The sequence below is a fragment of the Bubalus kerabau genome, chromosome 8, assembly GCF_029407905.1.
Source record: "Bubalus kerabau isolate K-KA32 ecotype Philippines breed swamp buffalo chromosome 8, PCC_UOA_SB_1v2, whole genome shotgun sequence".
NCBI classification, from domain to species: domain Eukaryota; kingdom Metazoa; phylum Chordata; class Mammalia; order Artiodactyla; family Bovidae; genus Bubalus; species Bubalus kerabau.
Window position 1 is genome coordinate 100282251 of NC_073631.1, and position 27442 is coordinate 100309692.

Genomic DNA, 27442 nt, shown 5'->3' on the forward strand with positions numbered 1-27442 from the left:
GTTGCATCTCCTTGCAGTCCAAGGGACTCTCAAGAGTCTTCTCCAACACCACAGTTCAAAAGCATCAATTCTTTGGCGCTCAGCCTTCTTCACAGTCCAACTCTCACATCCATACATGACCACTGGAAAAACCATAGCCTTGACTAGACGGACCTTTGTTGGCAAAGTAATGTCTCTGCTTTTGAATATGCTATCTAGGTTGGTCATAACTTTCCTTCCAAGGAGTAAGCGTCTTTTAATTTCATGGCTCCACCACTTTGCTGCTGCTGCTGCTAAGTGGCTTCAGTCGTGTCCGACTCTGTGCGACCCCATAGATGGCAGCCCACTAGGCTCCCCAGTCCCTGGGATTCTCCAGGCAAGAACACTGGAGTGGGTTGCCGTTTCCTTCTGCAGTGCATGAAAGTGAAAATGAAAGTGAAGTCGCTCAGTTGTGTCCGACTCGTAGCAACCACATGGACTGCAGCCCACCAGGCTCCTCTGTCCATGGGATTTTCCAGGCAAGAGTACTGGAGTGGGGTGCCATTGCCGTCTCTGCTCCACCACTTTAGTTTGTACTTAATGTTACTCAGAACTGTACTGAGTGCCCTTTGTGACATAACAGGTATATGTTACTATCAGGCGTGTCTTAGGTTGGCTGTTATTAATGTTATTTTCGAGGAAAAGAAAATCTGATTCCCACTTTGAAATAAGGGCTGTGGTGGTGGCTTAGTCACTAAGTCATGTGCTCTTTGCGACCCCATGGACTGTAGCCCGCCAGACTCCTCTGCCCGTGGGATTTCCCAGGCAAGAATATTGGAGCGGGGTGCCGTTTCCTTCTCCAGGGAATCTTCTTGACCCAGGGATCAAACTTACGTCTCCTGTATTGCAAGCGGATTCTTCACTGCTGAGCCACCAGGGAAGCCCTTGAAATAAGGGCTAAGTGGATCTAATAATGTTGCTTAGTGTCTTCTAGTTAAACGCATTTTAACTAGAAAAAAACAGTTCACAATTTCAAGAATCATGTCAGCTCTAGACTTTTTTTTTCTTACGTTGGGGCCAATAATAATATTATGTTCTAGAAAGATCAGAAAATTGTTTTCTTCCTGCTTGGAGTGAGGTTCAAAAATTAGTTCACCCTTGAATATCTGAGAATTTACCAATTCTCAGTTTGGGGCTTATAAAATGTTAGAATGTTGTAAGGATGACTCCTTGTTTTCTGCTCTTTCCATGATGCAATTTAAAAAATTCATAAGAATTGTCCTAATGAGAGAAGGCCGTACTGATGGAGGGATTCAGGTGCTTGATGAGTGGGGAAAAAAAATGCAGGGGCTCAGTGACCTCTAGTGTGTCTACTGAGAGTCCCGTTGAGTACTTCCCAGAATGGGGATCACTCAAGAGGTTTCATTTTACTGTGGGTTTTGCTGTGTAGAGCTGTTGCGTCCCGGTAAGTTATTTCTGGATATGTGGAGCCTTACTTGTAATTAGTTTTTCTGAGTTGCTTGGAGGGATTTCCATTAATTGTTCCGTTAATCTTTATTATTCCTGGAGGAGAGGTCACTGGATGCCGACAAGGAATGCCCTTAGTAGACAATTAAGCATTTTAACTGTTTTCAGAAAGCCTGACTTAATGCTAATTATACCATAGGTGTCAAAATTCAGGTGTATGATGTTAAATATTTCTTATAGCAGGTTAATTAATTCAGTTATCTGAGACTCTTATCAGGCAGCTGACTCTTCTTGTGGAAGAATCTGTGTTGCTGTGGTTAAGTGGGGGGTAACTGATAACATCTGCCTTGAGATTTTACCCAAGCAGAATAACACTGCTTGTGTTTTACAGCGTGGTGTACTTGTCTGCTCAGGCAGCTGTAACAGAATACCACAGACTGGGTAACTGGGAGACTAGAATCTCCTAGTCTGTCTTCTAGGAGACTAGAAGTCTAAGATGATGGTACAGCCAGGGCTGGGTGACTTGAGGCCTCTTCTTGGCTGGGAGATGGCCACCTTCTCCTTGGGTCCTCAGACGGCCCTTCCTCTGAGTACGTGGAGAGGGAGAGGGCTCTTTGGTGTCTCTTCCTCTCTTTATAAGGACACCAGTTCCTTCCCATTAAGACCCTGCACGTATGACCTGATGTAATCTTTATGACCTGCCTTCTAGGCCCTGCCTCCAAATGCAATTATGTTAGGGCTTCAGCATAATGAATTTGGTGGTGCTTGGTGGGGTGGGTGTGTGGGGGTGGGGGTGTGTGTGTGTGTGTGTGTGTCAGTGTCACAATTCAGTCCATAATATGTGGGACTCTGTGCACTTTTATTTGTTAAAATATCCTAAAATGCTTTCAGAGTGACAATCTGGCAATCTTGAGAAGCAGGCAAGAGCCCTGGTCAGGCTAATTTTTTACAATTGGTTTTCAACCTTACTACCTGCTTTTCTGTCTTATAATTTTAACAGTCCTCTATTAGCCCTGTAATACCAAATACTCGTACTGTGGACTCTCTTCGGAGAATTACTGTCTGGTTAACTTGAACTATCAAAAGGCTTGCTGAAAGGCGGAAATTAATGAAACATAATTTGATTCACTTAGTCCTTTAAATTCCCTAAATTCTCTTCTTAGATGAAAATCGTTGGAAAGCTTAGTACTCTGGACTGTATTCAGGGTCTTTGAAAAATCTCTTAGGTCTTAGTTGTGTTTTAATGTTACGTTCTTGGAGGAACTTGTAAGAAATGGCCATGTAAGATTTGTTACTGTTTCTAGAAGGTTGTTGAGGACATTGTTCACTGTATTGTATAATGTCTCTTTGTTTTAAATGAATTTTTTTGAAGAGTTTAGTATTAAAGTTTGCTTCCTTGGAGGAACTGGAATCTGGCTTTTTAAGAATGAGAATTACTGGCTAGGTTTCCCTTTTTGCATCTGCTACTAGGAACCTCAAAGTTGAATTGGGGGCTCCATTTCATACACACTACATTTGTCCATATGACCTGCATACCTGTTTTACATTTATATGACGTTGTTCTACATCTCTTTAGTTCCCCTTTCTCATTTCTATTGTCCAGATTCTTGTACTAACCGTCTCATATCTTTTTTGGAAAGAAGTGGAATAGAATTGAAATGAAACTTGAAAGTGATTATTGTTACTGATTATTTACCATTAGCTGTTGTTTGAAAGTTGCCTTGGTGCTAACTCCCAAGTGACTTGAGAGAACACTTTGGAGTAAGAGCCTGAAAAGCTGTCCTGATCTGGCTCCCAGCCTCCTCCCTGACCTTGTCTCATATCACTTCCTCGCTTCTCTGAAGCTACATTGACTTCTTGGCCATTCCTCATTCCTTTAACAGGCCAACCATGTCCTACTTCAGGATCTGTGCATCTACTGTGGTCTCTGGAATCAGTGTTCCCAAGTAGTTAACGTCTGCTCACTGCTGCCTCCCCCCCCCCCCCCCCCCCCCAGTTTTCCAGAAAGGTCTGTTCAAATGCCATCTTTTTATTTTTTGATTAAAATTTAAAAAAAAATTAGTTGAAGGATAATTGCTTTACAATATTATGTTCATTTCTGCTAAACATCAACATGAATCAGCCATAGGTATACATGTGTCCCCTCCCTCCCACTTCCCACCCCACCCCTCGAGGTTGTCGAGGAGCACCAGCTTTGGGCTCCCTGCATCATACAGCATGTTCCCGCTGGCTGTCTATTTTACATATGGTGATACATGTTTCCATGCTACTGTCAACTTGTCTCACCTTCTCCTTCCCGCACTGTCAAGTCTGTAATTTTTTTTCCTAATTAAAAAACTTTTTTTGTCTTCTTCCAGGTCTTCATTGCTGTGTGGGCTTTCCTCTAGTTGTGAAGCTGGGACTACTCTCTAGTTGCTGTGTTCAGGCTTCTCGTTGCAGTGGTGTCTCTTGCTGCTGAGCATGGACTCTGGGGTGCCAAGGCTTTGGTAGCTGGGGCTGCCGGGCTCTAGAGCACAGGCTCAGTCGTTGTGGTGCACAGGCTTAGCTGCTCTGTGGCATCTTCCCGGACCAGGGATCAAACCTGCGTCATCTGCATTAGCAGGTGGATTCCTCACCACTGAGCTACCCGGGAAGCCCCTCAAACGCCCTCTTGATCAGAGAGCCCATTCCGGCCTCCTTGTGTCAGAGTCTCCTCTGTGCCCTGGCTTCCCTTTTCCGTAGCTGCTCCCGTGCTCTCCCGGCCTCCGTGGGCTGCCTGCTTTCCCCCACTAGACCAAACTGTGCGCTTCATGAGGGAGGGGCTGGTTATATTCACGGCTCTATCTCTAGCCACTCAACAGCCTTGCCTGCTAAGTTGTGGGTGTGTCAGAGCTGTTTGTTCAGTTGACTGAATGGACTAAACAGGGTCAAGGTAACTCTTGTTGGCCCTTTCCTCCAGATTTCTGAACAGGCATTTCTTTGTGTGAGATAATGTAGCTGCAGTTGTTTCTTAAGGCAGGAAACGACCCTCCATGACCCATTCAGATCCTGCATTTTGCTGCTACTCATTATTTAGCTTTGCCTAAGCACTTAATGTGCCAGGCACCGTAAGAATACAGAGAAAAGGTCTGATCTCAGTTCATAAATATCCTCAGGCATTTTCCAGCAGGGGAAGCTTTAGGGGGTTGGGGCTAACAGTGTTGTGATTCACAAATGATTTATTTCATTGCTAATAATGTTTCCACCCACGCATTGAGGGCACTTTATATTTTACAAAGTGCATTCACACGCTTCTCCAATCCTCATGATAACGTGGTGGGGCAGGTTCTCTTATGATCCTGTCTGTCTGACAAGGAAAGAAACAGACCCAGACATGTTAAGTGACTTGCCCAAGGTCAAAGAGCTTGAAAGTTTCACAAGATGCCTCATGTTTGACATTTGGTCAGTGTAGTAAGACACTTCTGCTGTGTTCCTGATGGTAGAATTCTAGATTTTTTTTTGCACCCTTTTATTCTGTCTTTAGGCAATGGCACCCCACTCCAGTACTCTTGCCTGGAAAATCCCATGGATGGAGGAGCCTGGTAGGCTGCAGTCCATGGGGTCGCTAAGAGTCGGACACGACTGAGAGACTTCACTTTCACTTTTCACTTTCCTGCATTGGAGAAGGAAATGGCAACCCACTCCAGTACTCTTGCCTGGAGAATCCCAGGGACGGCGGAGCCTGGTGGGTTGCTGTCTGTGGGGTCGCACAGAGTCGGACACGACTGAAGCGACTTAGCAGCTGCAGCAGCATTCTGTCTTTGACAGGAAGTTATTGTTTCTCTTGAGTGATGGGTTACCTTTGGGTGACTAACCCTATTTTCATAGACAGGCTTTTTCTTTTGTTTGATCTTTCCTTTTTTTTTTTTTTTAAGAGTAATATTGACTTTTGTGTACTTCTCTTGTCTGGACACCATTACTCTATCAAGTCCAAAGTGAAAGCAAAATTGCTCCATAGAAGGAGCCAGTTATGGTGACTAGTTATTTTCCTTTCAAAACACTTGACTGGCTATCCTGAAATACAGAAGCTGGTATCAAAAAGGAAGCTGGCAAACTTGGTTTTAGATCTCCAGTTATTTACCCTGGGTTTTTCTGCTTGTTTATAGGGCTTACTTGGAGCTGATGGCTGTGAATTCACTAGAATCATTTAATGTACATGTTCCTTGTAGCTTAGTGTAGGTACCATGGTCCTTGAGGTCCACTGGGGAAATAAATTCCTTCCTGGGATTAATTAATAAATTCCTTCCTGGGATTAATTAGTCACGGCCAGTGATGTAATTCATCATGCAAATGCCAGAGCTGTCTTAGTGAAAAATTCTCAGTGATCCAGAAATGTGTGTGTCCAGCTTAACTGAAATCTATGCTTTTATGCTCCTCCATGGACTGGATAGCCCATGGGGTCACAAAGAGTTGGACATGACTGAGCGACTTTCATGAACTTAGCAATAGTTTGTAAAGCATAATGACTTTGAGATAGGAATGGAAAAAGTTCTGAAGGATGATTCCGTATCTTGAAAGCATCTTGGGATGGCAGCTTCAAGTAGTTTCTCCTCTGTTCCGTGTCTTCTTTTAGGTCATGCTTTTTAAACCTGTCCAGATTCAACTGTTACTGTTAATACTAAAAAAGCTGCCGGGTGCCCTCCTGACGTCTCTTGGCTGTCCGCCCCTCTCTCCACATGTGGATTGCAGCTTGATTAGGGTGCAGTCCTGCAGCCCAGTGGCTGAAGCCAGGAAAGGGTAGGTTTCATAACATGTATAGTGGGAAGGCCATGGATTTTGATGTTATACTTTGCTTTCATTTCTGATGTTAGCTGTGTACATTTGTGCAAGTTACTTTACCTCTCTGTTCCTTTGATTCCTGATCTGTAAAAAGGTGGTGATACTGTCTCGTAGGACCATTTTGAGTGTTACCTTAAACTGTGTGTATAAAATAACCACTTCATTGTTTGTATAATTGATAATCAGTAATTTATATTCTGTGCCTCACCTTGATCTTCTTTACCCAAAATTGGGGGGACCCAGGAAGTCATGTAAATTTGTGCTTTTAGTTTTCATATCTCCCAAGCAGAGGAAGAGTGAAAGCTGGATTGTCAGCAGTTACTGTCAAAGGGATCTTGGATCATTTTTGGACTCAATATTTACAAAAATGCTATGTAGTTTTAGGTTACATTGTTAAAAATAGAGTGCTCTAGTTTATGGGTTATAAAACCCCTTTCTGTTTGGACGGTCACGCTAGGAGTGTGTTGTGCCAGTTGTGAGTACCACGTCTTGAGAGGCAGGGTAGGGAACCTTCTCAGGACCAGACTATCAAGGTTTGAGGCCTGGCTCTGCAACTTAAAAGTTCTGCGCCTCAAATGCACAACTCTGACTCCTCATATGTAAAAAGAGAACAGTGGCACCTGCTTCGCAGGTGGTTGTCTGGAATAAGTTAGTGTACATAAACCACAGAGAGTAATGCAGCAAGTCCTGTGTGTGAGTGCCGCTTGTTTTTGAGGGGACCTCAGAAGAAATTAAGAAGGCTGGTGGGCTTCCATGTTGTGGAAGAAATGGATTAAGAAACTGGAGCCTATTATACAGAGTGAAGTAAGCCAGAAAGAAAAACACCAATACAGTATACTAACGCATATATATGGAATTTAGAAAGATGGTAACAATAACCCTGTGTACGAGACAGCAAAAGAGACACTGATGTACAGAACAGTCTTATGGACTCTGTTGGAGAGGGAGAGGGTGGGAAGATTTGGGAGAATGGCATTGAAACATGTATAATATCATGTATGAAACGAGTTGCCAGTCCAGGTTCGATGCACGATACTGGATGCTTGGGGCTGGTGCACTGGGACGACCCAGAGGGATGGTATGGGGAGGGAGGAGGGAGGAGGGTTCAGGATGGGGAACACAAGTATACCTGTGGCGGATTCATTTTGATATTTGACAAAACTAATACAATATTTTAAAGTTTAAAAAAAAAAAAAAAAGAAACTGGAGCTGTTGAACGTGAGAAAGTATTAAAGAGTCCTTTACTGTTTAAAGAGAGACTTCATGAAAGAGGGAATAGACTTCTGTTACTGAAAAAGGCAGAATCACTATGATCAGTGGGTAAAGAATCTGCCTGCAATGCAGGAGACCTGGCGTCTATCCTGAGTTGGAAAAGTCCCCTGAAGAAGGAAATGGCAACCCATTCCAGTATTTTTTCCTAGAGAATCCCATGGACAGAGGAGCCTGGAGGGCTACAGTCCATGGGGTCGCAGAGTCCAGCGTGACTGCACGAATAACACTTTCACTCCCCGCCCCACCCAGGCATCAATGGGTAGAAATTACAAAGGGGAGGATTTTATTTTAATGAAAGACTTTGTAAGAAGTAGAACAGTTCAGAATTGCGGGGAGTGGGTTTGTGAGCGAGTGATCTTTTCTTCACCCAGAGGCTTAGCAGGCCGAGGAGAGGTTCCTGACCTGGCTGGCAGGGGTGAGCTCAATCACAAGCCTTCTCTTCCATCCTGCTCTCAGTTCAGGTCAAGTGACCCACTTCCGGTAGGATAATCCCATGCTGAAATTCGCTGGGTTTCGGTAGCATGTGTGGGGACTCTCTCCCTAGAATTAGTCTGCTCTTATGGTCTATCATTCATTCATTTTGCAGATATTTATTGTGTGAGGTGTTGTATTTCTGGCCTCATTTTGTTGAAAACAGGTTGGAAATGAATCTTTGTTGATGGTCAACTATTGCTCGACACCATGCAGTCCCTGGAGGAACCCAATCAATTAGGTTTCATTTTTGTTGAGGGATAGTTCTGCTTGGGAAGGTTATGTTTCTGAGATTCTTGTGAGCAAAGTATGGGTGCCCTTTGTTTTAGACTCTCAAGGATGTTTATTTGACCTGTTTAGAAGGTAGAGATAATCTTTCCCTCCAGAGCAAATGGCAGGCATGTTTACTGTCTAGTGTGAAAAATTCAGTTTTCAAAGCTCAGAGTCCTCTTCAGCGACTCAGCGGGCATCCATTTGGGCCCATCTTCTCACTGCCCATGGGACTTGGGGGCAAGGGATCTGCTACAAGCATGCTGATGCTCTTGCTACGTGCTGTGCTATGACTAATGACGTCCTTAGCTTCTGACCCACCTAGGAGTTTTGTGACTTCTCCCAGCATCCACGAAACTCTGGCAGGCTAACTTGTTAGCTTCTAAGTATAAAGTCTCAGACTCTAAACAGTTTTTGACATTAAGGAGGAGTAAAGTGAAAGGGAGGTCAGACCTCATTCCCAGTGCCTAATGATCCAGTATTTGGGGGTGAGGAAATTTGAACCTTTGTCTCTAAAGGATGCCCTTTCTATGACATTCTGGAAAACTGCTATTGCCTTTACTGCCGTTACTACTATTACTACAACAATGGCAGCCACCAACCTTTTTTATGGAGTGCTAGTGATATGCCACGGAGAAGGCAATGGCACCCCACTCCAGTACTCTTGCCTAGAAAATCCCATGGACGGAGGAGCCTGGTAGGCTGCAGTCCATGGAGTCACTGAGGGTCGGACATGACTGAGCGACTTCACTTTGACTTTTCACTTTCATGCATTGGAGAAGGAAATGGCAACCCACTCCAGTGTTCTTGCCTGGAGAATCCCAGGGACGGGGGAGCCTGGTGGGCTGCCGTCTATGGGGTCGCGCAGAGTCGGACACGACTGAAGTGACTTAGCAGCAGCAGCAGCAGCAGCAGTGATATGCCAGGCCTTGTTTAATTTCATCCAATTCTCACCTGCAACCCTATAAGGAAGGTATACTTACTATCTCCATTTTATAGGTGGGCAAAAGGAGAGATACTGTGACCGAGGTCATGTGGGAAGCAGCGGTGGATTCCAACCCAAGCAGATTGATTCCAGAGTAGCCCACAAATCTGAAAGAGATAGGAGCGTAATCTGGAAACAGACTGATGTGGGTTTTGAATTCCTGTACTACCCCTTAGGCTTCCTAGGTGGCGCAGTGGTGAAGAATCCACTTGCCATTGGAGGAGAGGCAAGAGGCTCAGGTGTGATCCCTGGGTCAGGAAGATGCTTTGGAGTACAAGATACAGCCCACTCCTGTATTCTTACCTGGGAAATTCCATGGACAGAGGAGTCTGGTGGGCTATAGTCCATGGGGTTGCAAAGAGTCGGACACGAGTGAGCCAGTGAGCATACACTCACACCCTAGCCCTTACCCTCATTGTGTGAGATGGGGCAAATTTACAGTTTTAAATCTCAGCTATGGCATCTGTGAAAAGGGAGAGGAAGTATGTTAACAGGACCCAGTCCAGTGGGTTGTTCTGTGGATTGAGCATACTTTCTGTAAAATGTGCATCCTTCTAGATATTAGTGGCTATTATTATTGCTGCTTTCCTTTTCTCTAATTAAAAAACAGAACACTTTAAGGACTTCTGTGGTCATCCAGTGGTTAAGACTCTGCATGTCCAATCCAGGCGATGTGGGTTCAATGCCTGGTTGGGGAAGTAAGATTCCACATGCTTCAAGATCAAAAAACATAAAACAGAAGCAGTATTGTAACATTCAATAAAGACTTCAAAAATGGTGCACATAAAGAAACCCCAAAGCACAAACAAAACTTGAATGGTTTTGTCCTCTCAGAATGCTCTTACGCAAGAGATTTTTGACTAAAGGCGAAGGTCATTCAGCCCAGTTTACATCTAGAGGATGAATTTCAGATGTGGGGCAAAACATGGCACAGGCTATTTCCTTATACAGATATTTTCTCTGAAAATGAACATTGGAACCGAAACCCGCTTAGAGACCCAGTTTGCTCTCCTCTCCATTTCAGTAACCCTTTCGGTTTTCTGAATCGTTCCTAATGTGTGGTGATGTGTTACAGTGATAGCTGATGCCCAAGAAGATGGTCTCTCAGCCCCTACATTTTCCTTGGTGGTAGTTGCACTAGTAAATGTGAATGATGCCAAATGCTTGCAATGTTTCCTTCTGCAGATGGTGGGGAGGAAATCCTGCAAAGCCTTATAAAGATGGCAAACAGTGTAGTTTTGAAAAAAGTCTGTGGCCGTTTGCTGCGAAAAGGGGGAACTAATAGTTAAATATCTAGGAACTCTTCCCTTTGGGACAGTTGATACATTGAAGGCATTTTTCTGATTGTGCTTTACTCTAGATTAACAGCCTGGAAGGTTTCAGATTTAAAGAGCAAAGTTATGTATCATACAAACAACATGATGACATGCTCAGCCACCCTGTACCCAAATATTGCAAGTAGTGTTGGTCGCTCTAGCTTTGAAACCAACCCCCCCCCCCTCCCAGGTCTCTACTCTGATGTACTTAATTAGCTAAATGCTTCTGTGCTGTTTTCTTCCTGGAAGTAGGCTTCAAGATAGTCTGGTGTAGGCTTACCAGTTGACAGAGGAGGACACAGGATCTGGCTTGGTAACGGCCTGCCTTCACGTCTTGGGGTTCCCAGTGTGTTGCCTTGGGTGTATCCTGTACTGCTCCCCATCCAAGCATCGCCTTTCCCTTCATTCCATTTCTGTCCCTCCTGTCCCCCATTTCATGCTGGACATCATCTCTTGACATCCCTTAACACATTTACAAAATTCTTTTTAGAGGTTAGATTAGTATCAGACTGGCCTGCTGAATCTCCCTCTAAGTTGGAAGATAACATTTTATATATTGTGTGACTCATGAATTAAGATCTTTTGCTCTAAATGACAGTTTGGAAAAGACCGTTTTACAGTAGTTTGCTTACAAAAATCTGGAAGGGAATATGTGATTGATTTGCTGACAGACCATCTCCGAAAGCAGTTCTAATGATGGACTTTATAATTGATTGCATCCATCACAGAGAGCCTAAACTACCCCCTCCCTAAATTAAAAAAGATAAATGAAATAAAGTAAGCTGACAAATCTGAGGGAATTTAATGGAGCGAAATTACGGCAGCCAACAGATAAGAGAAAAAGATTTCTTTGTTACTGATTATAATACTAAATTAAAAAAAAATTACCCAGGAAGGATAATAGAGGAAACAAAGCTCTGTGGCCCATGTATCAAACTAAGTTATTGAAAGATTTTTAATAAGTGTATCTATCTCATTCACTGTTTATTGTTGATTCATATCAATCTTGTTAGTGCTGTTGGAAGAATAGTAAATGCAGGGACTGTCTGGTAGTATAGCTGATATTATTGCTGTTGTAATGGATTTTTAGAATTACCATGACCTTATTTCTGGGTCGCTGGCGGCTCTGTACCAAATTCAGGCCATTTGAATGAACTGTTTGGAAGGCAGTTCCTCAGTGTAGAAGCAGTTTTACAGTAAGTATGCTTTTGGCTCTGTTATAAAAGACCGAGTGAAAGTGACATCAACAGTGGATATTTACTATCTCCCCTCGCAAGGAGTCCTGGGGTGAGGCTGCTGTGGGTTGGCCGCTTTAGTGGCCCAGTGATGTGATGGCAGTAGCATGGTGTTCCTCTTGGCTTTTCCTCCCAGGATTATCACATGGCTAATGTCTGAATATCTGAGCTTTGTATAATGATACCCAGTGTTGGGAAGAGGAACCTACTTCCTGTTAATCTTCTTGGAAGGAAACTACTCCTAGAAGTCCTTAGGTCTCATTGGTCAGACTAGTCACTGATAAGGAACATGCATGTACTAGGATTCATTCAAACAAATCGAGACGTGCCCAGGCTCTTACAGAGTTCACGCTGCCTGTTTCCTGATCATGCCCAGGGGAAAAGTGAAGGGGAAGATTCCTTATTAAATCCACTTACTAGGCTACTGGAATTTACCATGCAAATGTTTGATGTTTTCCTTTAGTAACTTGTTTCATTTCCTAGGTTCATGTGCTCTCACTGACTTAACTCTACTTGTTTCTACTTTCAGCTTTTAAGTTTGACTCAGCCTGATACATTCTGTCTTAAACAGGACCCTGTCTACCAGTGATGACGTTGAAGACAGAGAAAACGAGAAGGGGCGCCTCGAAGAAGCCTATGAGAGGTGTGACCGTGACCTGGATGAACTCATCGTACAGCACTACACAGAACTGACCACGGCCATCCGCACGTACCAGAGCATCACAGAGCGCATCACCAACTCCCGAAACAAAATAAAGCAGGTACGGCTCCATCCCTCTGATGGCCACGACTATCGCATCTTCCATTGGTCCAGGTGTTGTAACCGGGGGAGGTTCCCTGGTGGTGGTAATGACTTAAACGAGTGATTCAGGTTTTTTTTCCCCCAGGCTGCAGAGGATCACAGAGGGCAGCTGGCCTTGCTTCTTTTCTCCCCTAAATCTGACCCTTGGCTTCTGCCATGATTTTTGAGAAAGCCTGAAAAGGGAGCTGTTCTAAGACACTAGGGCCCTTTACTGTTGGAGGCTCTCGTTTTAATGTATCAGATGTAGTCACACATTGTGTGTATTGCTGTAGCAGTCGAAAATTTTAAAAAAATTTGGTTTTGAGTATGTTGCCCCATTTGAAGTCTGCCGGGAGCCGGCATATTGCATATTGAGTGCATATTGCATATTGAGTGCAGCACTTTCCACAGCATCATCTTTCAGGATCTGGAATAGCTCAACAGGAATTCTATCACTGCCGGGAGCCAGGGTGAGGAACTCCGCCCATGACAAAGGTCATGAGGAAGGAGGCTTGGCATACGCAAAGGCGGGATTGAGCCTCAGGAGTCCCCCTGGAAATTCTCGAGCATCTACCCCCAAACCAGAGTCTGCCTACTTTCTGCTTTGTGCTTTCACCTACACCTCTGACTTTACGGGGGGCTGGCCCCCACTACCTCTTTCTGAAAAAAGAGTTAGCTTACAGCTCCAGTTAATAATTCCTGGGTGTGACAGTGTTTCAACCTACAAACTCCTTTGGAAATCCTCTAGCCTGCCTGAATAGGTTTTTCCGGCCACATGTGATTGTTCAGAGCCTCCCAACTGTGAGAGGCAGGAGATGTTCTAAACTGCCTAAACACAGATTCCTTTGAGTAGTTAAAAGATTGATTAGAAATTGTATTGGTGAAGGGTTTTTCACTTGTTGGGCCAATGTTTGCTGCTAAGTCTCCATACTCCTTACCTACTGTGTCCTTGGCAGTGTATTAATTGATATAATGGGTGTATAGAAATGTAAAATTCAGCTTTGTCCACTGCTTTTTTGGAGGCTGGTGCCTGACTTTGGAATAATCACCTTTAGAGAAAAATAAGTTTCTTAAAATGTTAACAGGCCTCCTGGCCAGAAGATGATGTCAATCACCTGAACTTTTGCATATGATAAGTTTGAAAGCCTGGCTTAGATTAGAACCAGGAACTGCTGTCCTTGCATGACTCCACCCCTTCCCCCATTATCCTCTATGCATAACTTAAGGTTTAAAAACTACTTTGGAAAATAAAGTGCGGGCCTTGTTCACCAAAACTCGGTCTCCCCATGTCGTTCTTTCTTTCACCTTCTGGCTGAATTTTTCCTGAGGCGGGAAAGCTCGTCAAGCCTACTAATTTTGCGTGGGCTTCTAAGATCCGACCGGGGAGGCCTTAGTGTCTCCTCTCCTTCGGGAGAACGGGAGGACGCCTGCGGCCTTCGTAGGTGACGCTAATTCCCTGCTTTGTAATTTTATTCAGCCTCTTTTCTCCACTGAATTTTCCTACTGAGCTATCCTCATTCTATTACTCTTTAAATCTTTGATAAATATTTATAAATAAATAGGTCGCCGACGCCGTCCCCGCTTCGAATACCCTGGATCAGCCGGGGCTGGACCCCGGCAGAAGTCGGTTGTGATCTTCTCCACAGTCATTGTACATTGTTGGTAGTTTTTGAGAAAATCTAACTCACAAATTATTTAAATATATAATAAAGTATTTATGAATACTGAAATTCTTGAATATTTTTCAGTAGTGACAAGCATGCATTTTCATTTTGTAATTGTCTTCCATGTTTTGGACCTGTTTTTCTTTCACTTTTTCTTTCTCACTTCTCTCTTCCTCTCCTTCTTTCTTCTTCCTTCTTTCCTCTCTCCATCCTTCCCTACTCCCCATACCCCCACTTCCTTTCTTCTGTTATTGGTCTTTGAAAAACTTTTGGTTCCCAGGTACCACATCTTTACTTCCTAAAGGGTAAAGTGGATTCATAAGGGGTATTTTTATATTTGGCCAAAGGATGAATTGATCAAATAAAGGTTGTGTACTGTCACATCCCAGTTACGTGGTTCTTGGCTATGTATTTCAAGGGTCACTTCTTTAATACCTTGTATGACAGCTCTCTGATAAATAACAATTGCTACCACTTACTGAGCACTGATTCTTTGCCCGGCAGAATTGTGTCTGTCCCTTAGTCCTCAAATTTAGGGTCTGAACTCTGGTATTCTTGCTCTGAGGTCCTTGAATTTTGGTTTTCAGACATCTTTTAAGCAGTACCCTTCCCTGCTCCCCCCCACTCCCCCAGTTCTTTGTAAATGAAATTTTGCAGAATCTCAGCATCGCAGTCGCCTCTTGTTTGGTACTAGGATGAGAGATGCCGAGCCTGACGCTGGGTCCCATCCTTAGCACTCAGCTGCTGACTCTCTGTGGCCAGAGGGCTGCGTGAACCGTGTGAAGATTAGCGCTGCCCTGTGCTATTTTATTGGTTCGAGAATTCTCTGGATGTACCTGCCCAGGATGGCTGTGCTTCCGATCTTCTCACATGTTTTCTTTCCTGCCTTCTAGACCTTATATTATGATGTGTAAGCAGGTATCGAAATGATTCTTCTCAGAATGCTGTTATATATGAGTTTCAGCCTTGAGTCCAGTTCCACAATCAGTAGGCTCTTAACCTTTTTTGAGGCAATATGCTGACCTCTCTACATTTTAAAATTAACTGGGCATTTTCAAAAGGAATACTGTAATTCTTAGCTTTGACAAGTGGCGAGTTCATCCCATGGATTTATCTGTGCAACTAGGCAAAGCTATAGATCAGTCGCCCTAGATTTAAAGCGAACTGTAGTCTATTTTGACCCAGTATACTGAGCTCAAGCGGGGTCAGAGAGTGAATGTATAGAGCTGCTGGCCTGCCGGCTTTGCCTCTGGCAATCACAGTAAGGGTGAAGGACCTCTTGGTACTTGTGTTTTACGATTAGTCTGCTTGACTGGAGGGACTTTGTCCTGATCGCCAGTGAGGCACTGTAGTGGCTTCTGGCTTGACTTCTATCTTTCTGCATTGATAGCATCTCTGCCCAAAGAGTGTTTGCTGATACTGAGAAAGAGAGGCTCAGTTTGATGATTTCACACTTGTTTTAGTAGCCACAGTCTTTTTTACCATCCTCATTTTTAAGTAGGCTGGAGTTTAGAGCAAAAGGAAACAACAACAAAAAATTTTGTGTTTATTGTATTAGGTAGTTGTCAAGTAAATGTCACATAACTCTGTGTTATGAATTTAGCTTCAATGTGGGGAAGAGAAAGAAAGGACTAAAATCTCTATTTAAGAAAGCCTTTAATGATACATGGGAGAAGAAAAATTTTGGGGAAAAATGATAGGGAATTTGTTTTCATTGTATAATTGGACAATTTTGTACTGTGAAAGTCCATTCCTTATCACCAAGGAAACACTGATATTTCCTCATTAATCTTTGCCTATCATTTTTGGCTTTTAATTGCACTTTAGATTATGTACAAAATAAAGGTATGTATATTTCTAAAGTAGAAATGGGGATGATTCAGTTCTCATTGGATTATATTATTTCAGAGCCAAGCAACATGTTGAGAACGTGTGAATATGAGTTGAAATTTTCTTTCTGTTCTCTGCCAAAAGAATGGGATGAAGATTCACTTAGTAAATATTTGTTGAGTGCCAGCTATGTGCTGGTGGTGTTTTAGATACTGAAATCTGTTTTAAATTTCCATATAATGGACAATATCAATCTCTGTACAATCATGGACCTTACCTGCTAGTGGGAAGACACAGGAAAACAGATGCTATTTAGCATCATTGATTTAGTCTCTGTATGTTAAGTATCTGGTTTGTGCTGAGCATTGCTCTGGGTCCTGGGATACAGAAGTGAGTAAAACAGACAAATTCCTGTCCTCGTGGAGTTTACCTTCTAGTCAAGGCAGGCCATAAATGAGTAAGTAAGAAAGTATAGCAGATGGTAAAGAAGTGCTTTGCTTAAAAAGAAAAAGAACAGGGCATTGCTCTTTTGAATAGAATGGTCAGGGAGGGCTTCACTGAGGTTATATTCAAGCCAGCACCAGAACAAGGTGAGGGAGAGCCCGGAAAAGGATCACCAGGAAGAGGGGATATCAGGTACAGAAAGATCCTGAAGCAAGAACATGATTGAAATTTGGGGGAGCAACAAGATTGGGGCTGGAGCACAGTGGAAAGGAGACGGGGGGAGTGGGAGGGAGAGGAGACAGCTGGAGGTTGGGGTGTCTCGGAGTGGGTCAGGTCACATGAGGTCTCAATCATTGTAAAGGTTTGCATATGAAGTCTTGAGTGTGATGGGAAATCATTTTAAGGTTTTGAGCACAAGAATGGCAAGCTGTGTCTAACATTTTAAAAGGGCCACTCTAGCTGCTCTGAGAATAGATTTTATAGGGGGCCAGGGAAGATGAAGATGTCCACATTCAAGCTTTGTTACCTTTTGAAGCTTGAGAACATGGAACCATTTACACTGTTTACAACCTGGTATTTCACGTATGGATTTGTGTTGGTAGAATCTCTGTCCTTGAGGATATATGAGTTGACAGATGGATTTGATTCTTTCCAGATGCCCCAAACTTCTTTATATCAGTCAAGCCCATTTGGAGTTTTTTCAGGATTAAATGTGTAAATAAAATGCCATGTATGATCAGATCAATTATGTGGATAAGTAAAATAGTTGGGCTGTCTTCTTACCATTGTATATATTATTATTGAGTACAAATGAGACGTTACTACATTAGAAAGCTTCAGAATCTATCGGATCTATCATTGTCTCTTATAATGATTGTTATAGCAACACCAATAATAGATGAATATGAATGGATATGAGTTGGGGACTTGGGCTGTGTGGGTAGGGATTGTTGGTAGTAGTTGAATTTGAGTGTTTCTCCCATCCTGTACTAAGTAGATGAGAAGACACCAGATTTCTTTAAAGATGCTAAGTACTCATCTAATGCTTATGGAAGCAGGTAGGCTGAAGCTGGGAAAGATTGAAGGTGGGAGGAGAAGGGGACGACAGGATGAGATGGTTGGATGGCATCACCGACTCAATGGACATGAGTTTGAGTAAACTCTGGGAGTTGGTGATGGACAGGGAGGCCTGGCGTGCTGCAGTCCATGGGGTTGCAAAGAGTCGGACATGACTGAGCGACAAACTGCCTGAGGCTGAAGGGAAAACACAGAAAATTGCCCCTGTTGTGATGTGTGCACAAACTCTTTACATTTTGCCCCAATTTTGGCTGTTCTGTTGGTGCTGAACCAAGCTGTTAAATCATTTTTCTTGCCTGTAATTGGAAATAACCATATGTGAATATTAAAGTAAAGTTGTTAGGGCTTAATCACTGAGTAATGTAACATTCATTATTTAACATTTACATAAAATAATTTTGTGACTTTTTATATGAAAGTATACATTGAATGGTGGAATTAGAGCAAAGCATAACCTTAGTTAATATAAAAAAGAAAGTCACAGGAGAATAAGATGATTTTGGTAGGAAGTTATTTTAAGCCCAGATGTAAGATAGAAAACCCTAGCTGCTCGTATGAGAAAGGGAAAAAATCTAGAAATGGACATGGTACACTGTGGGCAAGAATGAGATAGCATCATTGAAAGTCTAGGCAGTAGTCTGGGTCATGAATGTGGTCACAGGAACTACAAGGGAACCTTTTCATTAAGTTTAACTGTATCTCTATTTGTGTTCTGTATCCAGACTCAGCAACTCAAAAGGATGGTGTTGCCTTTAGAAAGGGTTGAGTGGAGCCTCTCAGAACTTAAGTCCTTAAATTGGAAGCTGAAAAAACTAAGGGGCAAAAAGCATGGAAAGTAAGTTTGAGTGTAATTTAAAAAAGATCTTTAGTTCCAAAGGGCTTTTAAGCAGAGCAGTAAGTAGTGTTTCTGAAACTCATTCTTTTGAGATACTGTCTATAAGACTGTGGAAGAAGTGGGTTGGACACAAGTAAGGAGGATTCCCATAAAAATGCTTGTATATAGGTTTTTTTTTACTACAAAAAAGAGAAAATGTGATACTTTTAGAAATAAGAATAGTGTTGATTGCTAGATTTCCATTTACCTAGCAAAAAATTCTGGCAAAGGGAATTGCTAGAATTCCCTTGTTTATAGGGATTTGCAGGGTATGTCTGGTCTACAGTATCAGTGAGGTGCTTGCACATTTGTTGGACTTTATTACAGATAATGCAATGCGTACACTCAGAGGCCTTCCCCTCCTCGCCTTATCTTATACTTAATCCAAGTTCAATGCTTTTCTGGTTTTAAGACTTTAAAGTTAAGGCCCCCCACCTCCCCCATGCCTCCATCAGCATCCTCCTCTATCAGATGCTCCCACCGTCTTGTTCAGAGGCCCCGGTTTGTTTCCTCCTCTCTTGATCTTTCCAAGGCAGGGCTGCAAAATCTTGAGAGAGATATATATATATTTTTTTTTCTGCTTTCTGTATCTCACATATCTATTCACAATGATCTGTTGGGCCCTGTTCTTTATTTTCTCTTTTTCTAATAGTCTCTAATTAAAGTGACTTAGTTCTTACCATTTATTGAAACTGAAATTCCTGCTATTTCTGAACAGGTGATTTGGAGCAACTATAACCTTACTAAAATTCTAAGGAAGCAGAGGAAACTTGTGTTTGAGGAAGGGTTTCTTGGGTTTTGATGTCACGATTTCAAAAGCTTGACTCTTCATGGATTTATTTAAGGAAGAAACAGAGTAACAGAATTCTTGAATCTTGGCTGTCTTGATAAATCAGAATGGAATTAAAATGCTGTCACCACATTTCTAAAAGAACAGGCATTTGAGAAATAAAGGTTTAGGTGGAATATGGTATCTTTCTTACATTTAAAAGATGCCATTCTTACATTTAAAAGGTGCCATTATTCACTGATGGATATAGCCTTGTTTCTCCCCTCCCTATTTCAAAAATTTTATCTATTGAGCTAGAGTTTGCATACAATAAAGTGCATTATTTTTAGAGTACAGTTCAATGAGTTTTGCCAAACGTATATATCCTTAAATGTGTTTCCATTGTCTCAGAGAGTTCTCTTCTGCTTCTTTACAGGCAATAACCCCCAACCCCCACCGCATCCTGCTTCAAACAAATACTGATTTGAAATCTATCCGCATATATTTTTGTTTCTTCTGGAACGTCAGAATATACACTCTTGCGTCTGGCTTCCTTTGCTCAGCCTTAATGTTGACATTCATGTTTCTTCCCTTTTATTGCTGACTGGTATTCCCCCTCATCACCCCAAGTTTTAAAAGAATATTTCTTTATAACTGTGACTTTCTGATCAAAAAGCTGAAGCCTCAGGGCAATTTAGTTTTAAAAGTTCTTGTAGCTTCTTATGTCTGCATCTTTGGCTAAATTCAATTTAGGGAATCATTTTGGTGATGTTCATTTTCCACACAGCCTGATGCCATCTCTCCTGCCCCCAAACCCAGCCACACATCCTACCTTCCTTTTTATTTTTCCTCCCTTTAGTAAGCAAAAATGAGGAGTGAGCGGATTACATTGTATATATCCTGTATGAAATGCCATAATGGTCTTTTTCCAATCAGAAAGGAGTTTGCCAAGCTTTACTGACAACACTGTAAGTTTATCTCTCACTCTCTTGATCAAGAGCCTAGTTGGGTCTTGTATGACATAAAATTTATTTTTAACTGTTGCCATAGTAACCATTACAGAGGAAAAAGCTGAGACGTATAGAACCAAGGTGATATGAGTAGAAGATCGGAAATTAGATTTTGATAGATTTCAACTAAGATTTAAAATAGAATGGATTTAATAGCTAGAGTTCTTAACCCAGGGACCAAGAACTCCTAGAGGGATCTAGGAATGGCCTTGAGAAATGTGTTTTAAAAAGTCAAATAAAATCACAAATACTGATTAAAAACCAGCTCTTCCCTACCTCATCCTACCATAAAACTAATTTCATACTTCAGTATGAAATTTCTTTCATTTTTTCCCCCAGATATTTGTATTTCTATATTTCTAAGTAGTAAGCTTATACTACTTTTCTGGATTTTTCTATTTTAGACATTATATGTGTTAGTTGCTCAGTCATGTCTGACTCTTTGGGATCCCACGGCCTGTAGCCCACCAGCCTCATCTGTCTGTGGAATTCTTCTGCCAAGAATAGCAGAGCGGGTAGCCATTTCTTTCTCTAAGACATTGTATATGAGGTTCCAGTTATGGTTCCCCCCCCTCACTTTATTCCCCCATCTCACCTCATCTTCCCTCATCCTTTCTGTATAGTTGTATCCTAGTTTTTGGTTAAATAACTGGTGCTTATTTTATTCAGTTCAGTTCAGTTGCTCAGTTCTGTCTGACTCTTTGCAACCCCACGAACTGCAGCATGCCAGACCTCCCTGTCCATCACCAACTCCCGGAGTCTACCCAAGCTCATGTCCATTGAGTTGATGATGCCATCCAACCATCTCATCTCTGTCGGCCCTTCTCATCCTGCCCTCAATCTTTCTTAGCATCAGGGTCTTTTCAAATGAGTCAGCTCTTCCCATCAGGTGGCCAAAGTATTGGAGTTTCAGCTTCAACATCAGTCCTTCCAATGAACACCCAGGACTGATCTCCTTTAAGATGGACTGGTTGGATCTCCTTGCAGTCCAAGGGACTCTCAAGAGTCTTCTCCAACACCACAGTTCAAAAGCATCAATTCTTCTGCGCTCAGCGTTCTTTATAGTCCAACTCTCACATCCATACATAACTACTAAGAAAACCATAGCTTTGACTAGATGGATCTTTGTGGGCAAAGTAATGTCTCTGCTTTTGAATATGCTATCTAGGTTGGTCATAACTTTCCTTCCAAGGAGTATCTTTTAATTTCATGGCTGCAGTCACCATCTGCAGTGATTTTGGAGCCCCAAAAATAAAATCAGCCACTGTTTCCCCATCTATTTGCCATGAAGTGATGGGACCGGATGCCATGATCTTAGCTTATTTTATTATAATGACATAAATGTTTGCACTGAAGCCATCCAGCATACTGTTTTGTCTGTGTAATATCTTTGTTGTTTTCCTTGGAGTCAATGACTGGAGAATCAGCTTGTGTTTGTTTTGCATCAGTTTCCCCCTTTGCTGGATCCTGTGTATGTTCTCTTGTTTTCCTCTTAATTGATGGAGTGTATCCTTCAGTAGTTGGTGAGATACAGCACAAATGAGGTCTGTCTTTTTGAGAGCTTGCATGTCTGAAAATGTCTTTATTTTTTTCTTCACACTTGATTGAAAGTTTTTCTGGGAAATACTTCTTAGGATTTTGAAGAAATATTATTCCTTTGTCTTGTGGCTTTTAATGTTCCTATTGAGATGTGTTCTGATTTACAATCCTTTGTGTGGGTTTTTTATTTTTTCTTCCTTTGAAAGCTTTTAGAACTGTCTCTATCTTTGTGTTCTTACAAGTCAGGATAAGGTGCCCTGGCTTTGGTCTTTTTTCATTCCATTGTCTTGAACACTTGGCATGCCTTTTCAGATGGAAAATTCATATCTTTTGCTCTGGAACATTTTATCTTTTTTTTTTTTTTTCCCTCCCCTCTCATTTTTCTTCCCCTGGTATCCTTATTTGGACTTGTTGGAGCAATCACACCATTTTCTTTTCTCACCTATTTTCCTTCCCTTGTTTTTCTGTGTCTTACTCTTTGGAGATTTCAAGAGTCTCTTTTAACTTTTACTGGATTTTTTTTTTCCCTCTCATAATTTCCAAGAGCTGGTTTTCATTCTCTGAGTTTTTTTTTTTTTTTAATAGCATCCTATTCTTGTTTCATTGATGTAATATCTTTTCCCCCCAAGGGATACTCATCATGGATTTCAAAAATTTCTTTTTTCTCCCTTAGTTTCTGTTTCCCTGCTCCACTCAGCACCTTTTCTTTTACCTGTCTTCCATATTACAGGCTTTCCTTGACTGTATGGCGATCCTTGGCTGACTCCATGGGTGGAGGAGGGAGGTGTACTGCACAGCTCGGAGCATGTGGTGGGACTTGTCTTGTGATGATTGGGTTGGGACCCAATGGTTTCCTTGCTGGAGCTTCAAATGTCACCATTGATAGGTCTTTTCAATTGGTTGTTTTTCCCGGGGAGAGCCATATGTTTCCCATATCGGGGCTCAGAGTCAAGCTGAGTATTACTGGAGCCAACCCAGCAAGGAGGTTGAGGGTCCAGAGAGGGCTGAGGACCTTCCTTGTTGGTGGGTCCAGTTTAACCCCATCTTCCTGTTTCCTGCTCAGTGCCTGCCTCTCTCCTGCCAGCTGGCTGACATTTCCTGGTCCAGATTCTTTATAGTTCAGTTTCTTCAGATTGTAAACCTATTTGGCCAGGGCTGAGGGGAGGGAATTACACATCTGTGTGGTTTGATGAAGATATTTGAGGACTCAAAATACTTTAAGCTCTGTACTTTTTTTTTTTTGTTTTTTGATAAATTGCTACCTATGGGTCTGCTGGCTAAGTTTTTTGGCTGCACTTTGTGGCATGTAGGCTTTTAGTTCCCCAACCAAAGATCAAACCCACAATCCCTGCACTGGGAGCTCCCAAAGATCAAACCCACAATCCCTGCACTGGGAGCATTGAGTCTCAATCAGTGAACCACGAGGGAAGTCCCTCCACCTTGAATTCTTGCCTTTAGTATCTTGGTGCTTCCTTTTCAGTCTTAACAAACCCCACTTGATGCCGTCCATCTTCTTGTCAGTTTCCAAGTATTTCTTGCCATCCTTGCTGCTCCCTCCTCTCTGTTCTCTCTTTTCTTAATATTTTATGCTAAGAAGGAGTTATTTTGCCATCTCTTTGGGTTTGCAGGAAGAATTAGGTTCATTAGAATCTTCTTTGCCAGATTGTTAAAGAGGTCTATCACTCCCTCAAAAGCTAAGTCATTCTACTATGCTTATCAGGAGAGATTAGAGTGCCCTTACTTAGGGCTCTTTTTACATTGGAGAGTTTGATAAAAGTATGATTTTAAAAAGGATAAAAGTTGTCCTTAAATTGTAGGATTGGATTAGATACTGTCTCAAGATACCTTCTCATTTTAGCATTCATTCATCCTATTTTCCATGTTTTTTGGAAAGATGTTAAAATTTAGTTTTATAATCATCAAAAAAAATAGCGAGTCTGTGTGACACGACACTAAATATTGTAGAAGAAGATACTTTAATTGTTACAAACATGGTAGACTTTCTAGAGTGATGGGAATGTCCTATACATTAATGAAGGTTTGAATTATGCAGGTATGTATGCATTTGCTAAAACTCAAGTGATATCCCTTCATGTACCTCAAACAGAAAACCAAATCTGTAAACAAATGAAATTCTAACTTAAATAAAGACACATATAAAAGAATATCAAGAGTATATAAAAGTAGTTCTGTAAATTGTGAAAGCTCATGATTTTTACTGTATCATGCTATAAAGATAAAAATTTTTAATTAGGGTAGGAAGTGGAAATACACTTATCCTGAACACTGTGACTACCCCTTCCTGCTCCTCTTCTCCTCCTTCATTATCAAGCTTTGCTTACCGATGCTGGTGCCAAACTGGGCAGATCTATGAGAATGCTGGCAACTGTCTTATTTAATATCTAAAAATCAGAATACATGGCAAAAAATTCTTGGCATGTTTTAATTCTCTTTATTTCATGATTGCCTCTGGATATGTCTACTCTCCCGGAAGCTGACTTTACTTTCATTTTAGTCAGTTGAGATGAACGTCCAGTTCCTTGGTTATAAAATTCAGCTGAAGTTTTAGACCTCGAAGGATGAGCCAGGTGACTCATCAGCTGAATAGGAAATATGCCAGAAAGAATGGAGAAGGATTAATAGCGTGGTCTCTCAAATTAGTCACTCCCTTTTAGACATCCTAATTTAGGTGTGGAACTTCCTATTTTCAGAGTGCTTTGTAGCCTGAGTAATATTTTTCTAGATTACTCAGAGGTAGGTTAGGAGTAATTCTCTCATCTCACAGGAAAGAGAATACAGAGAAGTGGAGACCTAAGCAAGTGAGTCTGTGTATTAATCAGGATTAGAATTCTGCATATAGATTAGCCTCAGGAGAATGGGTGGCAGTGAGAACTAGGGACTGTTACTTAACAGTGGTAATGGTGAAGAATACAAACCACACTGTAGGTTTAGTCTGGCAAGACTTTGCACTGACCCAAGATGGAAACTGTTCTGTTCCAGGTGAAAGAGAATCTGCTTTCATGCAAGATGCTATTGCATTGCAAACGAGATGAGCTTCGGAAGCTGTGGATTGAAGGAATTGAACATAAGCATGTTCTGAACCTGCTGGATGAAATCGAGAATATCAAGCAAGTGCCTCAAAAGCTGGAACAGTGCATGGCCAGCAAGCACTATCTCAGTGCCACCGACATGCTGGTAAGAGCACAGCCCGCACTCCTGGGTGTTTCTGCTCAGATAGAAGAGTGCTTCCTTCTGTTCCCTCTGAATTCTGTCCCTCTCGAAGCACATGACAAACTGCCCTCTGGGCATTCATGAGCCCTTGCAGGCGAAGCCTGCCTGGTTCTCTTCCGGGTTCCAATGTTTGCAGTGGGAGGCTATGGTTATTTACGTTGTCTGCCTTGGGAACAATGGCAAGTATGATGGTGAGAAACCAGGATGTGTCATGAATGGTGATGAGAGGTTAGTTGGAGTGTCAGAGGAAGGTAATTAATGAACCCCATTTTGAAGAATGAAATCTGCATGAGAGAACTTTTGGAGATTTCTGAACTGTAGGTTGCACAAATTCTGTGAAAGAATGTTTAGGGTTTTGTTTTTTTCCTTTAAGTTGATAAGAAACAAAATAATTTTCAGGGGAATAATTCTGGAAGTAACTTTGTCCAGCAGAAGTATGCCACAGACTAGCCTTTAGCCTGTATCTTCGTTCTCTCTGCTACTTTCTGAATTAGAAGTGAAAATTCAAGAGAGGGTTGCAGCTGGTGGTACACGTGGCTGAGAGTCAGGATAATGAATAAAAAATTAAAAAAAAATACAAATCTTGCTTCCTAAAAACCTTAACCTTCCAGAGCCTGTGGCTCTGAACTGGAGCTGCTTATTCTACCTCCTCCTCCCACACCAACTCCCCTGTATCCTTCTCACAGTTGTCTGGGGATGACAGAAACTCTCAGAAGCAGATGGACTGTATTTGGATTTTCTTTTCCACGATAGGTGAAGGTCCCTTATCTTTGTTTCAGCAAATTAGATTGCCTGCAACTCTGGGAAGAAAAAAACCCAAAACACTGAGAGGAATTAGTGGGAGCAAAACAGGTTAAATCCTCTAAGTGGTTCTAATTCATTCTGACTTTCAAGAAGAATTTTGCTCGAAGTCTGTCTTAAGGTTTAAAGGAAACTTGATAACCAAGAGATGAGATGTGCCATGATATTCTCTCATATATTAAAACCTGGTTATGTGATAGTGAATTTCCACAGTGGAAGGAGGTTAATAATGGTCTTTTCTTCAGAGTGGCAAAATAATTGGTTATTTTTAGTATCTTTATAGTGTCATCTTCCTTAATAATGACTATATGGTGTCCAATAAAAAATTTACTCACCTCTCAGCTTTACTGTTGGTTTATGTTAGGACGGCATGCGTGCGTGCAAGGCCAGCGCTTCAGTCACGTTCGACTCTTTGCGACCCCATGGACTGTAGCCCGCCAGGCTCCTCTGTCTGTGAGATTCTCCAGGCAAGAACACTGGAGTGGGTTGCCATGTCCTCTTCTAGGGGATCTTCCTAATATAGGGATCGAACCCACGTCTCCTGCCTCTCCTGCATTGGCAGGTGGATTCTTTATCCACTGAGCCACCTGGGAAACTCAAGAAGGCATATATGTACTAAATATTCAAGAATCAGCAGTCAGAATGGATAAGCTTATATATACATATATATATTTGTGTAGCATATATACGTCTATTTGAACCATGATTTTTTGTACTGGGCCTGTTTTTAAGTTAGTGCCATATATTAAAAATAGGTTGTTAATGTTTATTTTGGTGTTATGTTCATTTTAGGATTTCAGATTTTAGGACTAGCCTTTATTCCTCAAGGGCTAATTTATTTAAGAGCTAATTAATGATACCATATTTTTTTTTGAACTTATTTTCTTAAGGACCTCATTAGATATTTCTGTAAATTCTTAGTTCTAAGTTGCAGAAATTCAGCTCTAGCTAGCTTAGGTAAGAGAATTGCTTTACCCATGTAGCCAGTCTGCTAAAAGAACAGGCATCTATGTTGAAGGCCATCTATATGGTCTTCCTGCATTAAAAAATTTTTTTTCTATAGACTTTCTTCCACATGTGGGCAGAGTTTTGGTGTTTGGGGAAAAAGAAGGTTTGTAAGCTATTATCTTACATCTTTCCAGCTTTGCAGAGGAAAATAATCTTCTAATTCAGAAATAAGGGCGTAGGATCTATTGGTCACCTTGGATATTGTGATTGTCAATTCTAAGTAAAACTATGTGATTGAGGGACATGGGAGACATGGGGAGTTGGTTGAGAAGAAAGGGCAGTCACCTCTAGAAAAGAGTGAAGGTGAGAGAGAGAATTCTCAGAAGTTCCTCTTTTTTTCTGTTTGTAGTTCTTCACTCTGGATACTAATTTTTTGTTAGATGGATTGTAAATATCTTTTCCCAGTTGGTAGAATCTTTTGGTTTATGGTGTCTTTTATTAAACAGTTTTAAAATTTAATTCAACAATGTTTTTCAGTCTTTTTTTCCTTTATGACTTCTTTTGAGAAATTTATTTTTTTTTATCCCACTGTCACAAAGAGAATTTCTTATACTGTTGTCTTTAATACACTTAAAATGTATATGGCATGAACTAGAGATCTGATTTTACCTTCAGTATAGCTGCTTGGCTCAAGCCATTTATT

General features: G+C 41.7%; 1 protein-coding gene across 11 annotated transcripts in view; it reads left to right on the forward strand.

Annotated features, from left to right (window-relative positions):
- EXOC4 (exocyst complex component 4) overlaps nucleotides 1-27442 on the forward strand; it is an 804929-nt gene that overhangs the window by 10653 nt on the left and 766834 nt on the right. For 8 of the 11 annotated variants that reach the window (XM_055590951.1, XM_055590955.1, XM_055590958.1 and 5 more), the window contains exons 2-4: nucleotides 6017-6180; nucleotides 12343-12532; nucleotides 24760-24954. In XM_055590951.1, the coding sequence (XP_055446926.1) occupies nucleotides 6017-6180; nucleotides 12343-12532; nucleotides 24760-24954 (549 nt within the window). Of the gene's footprint in view, nucleotides 1-6016; nucleotides 6181-12342; nucleotides 12533-18303; nucleotides 18403-24759; nucleotides 24955-27442 lie in introns of those variants that run through there. The other 3 variants (XM_055590952.1, XM_055590953.1, XM_055590954.1) reach the window with 2 other exon arrangements.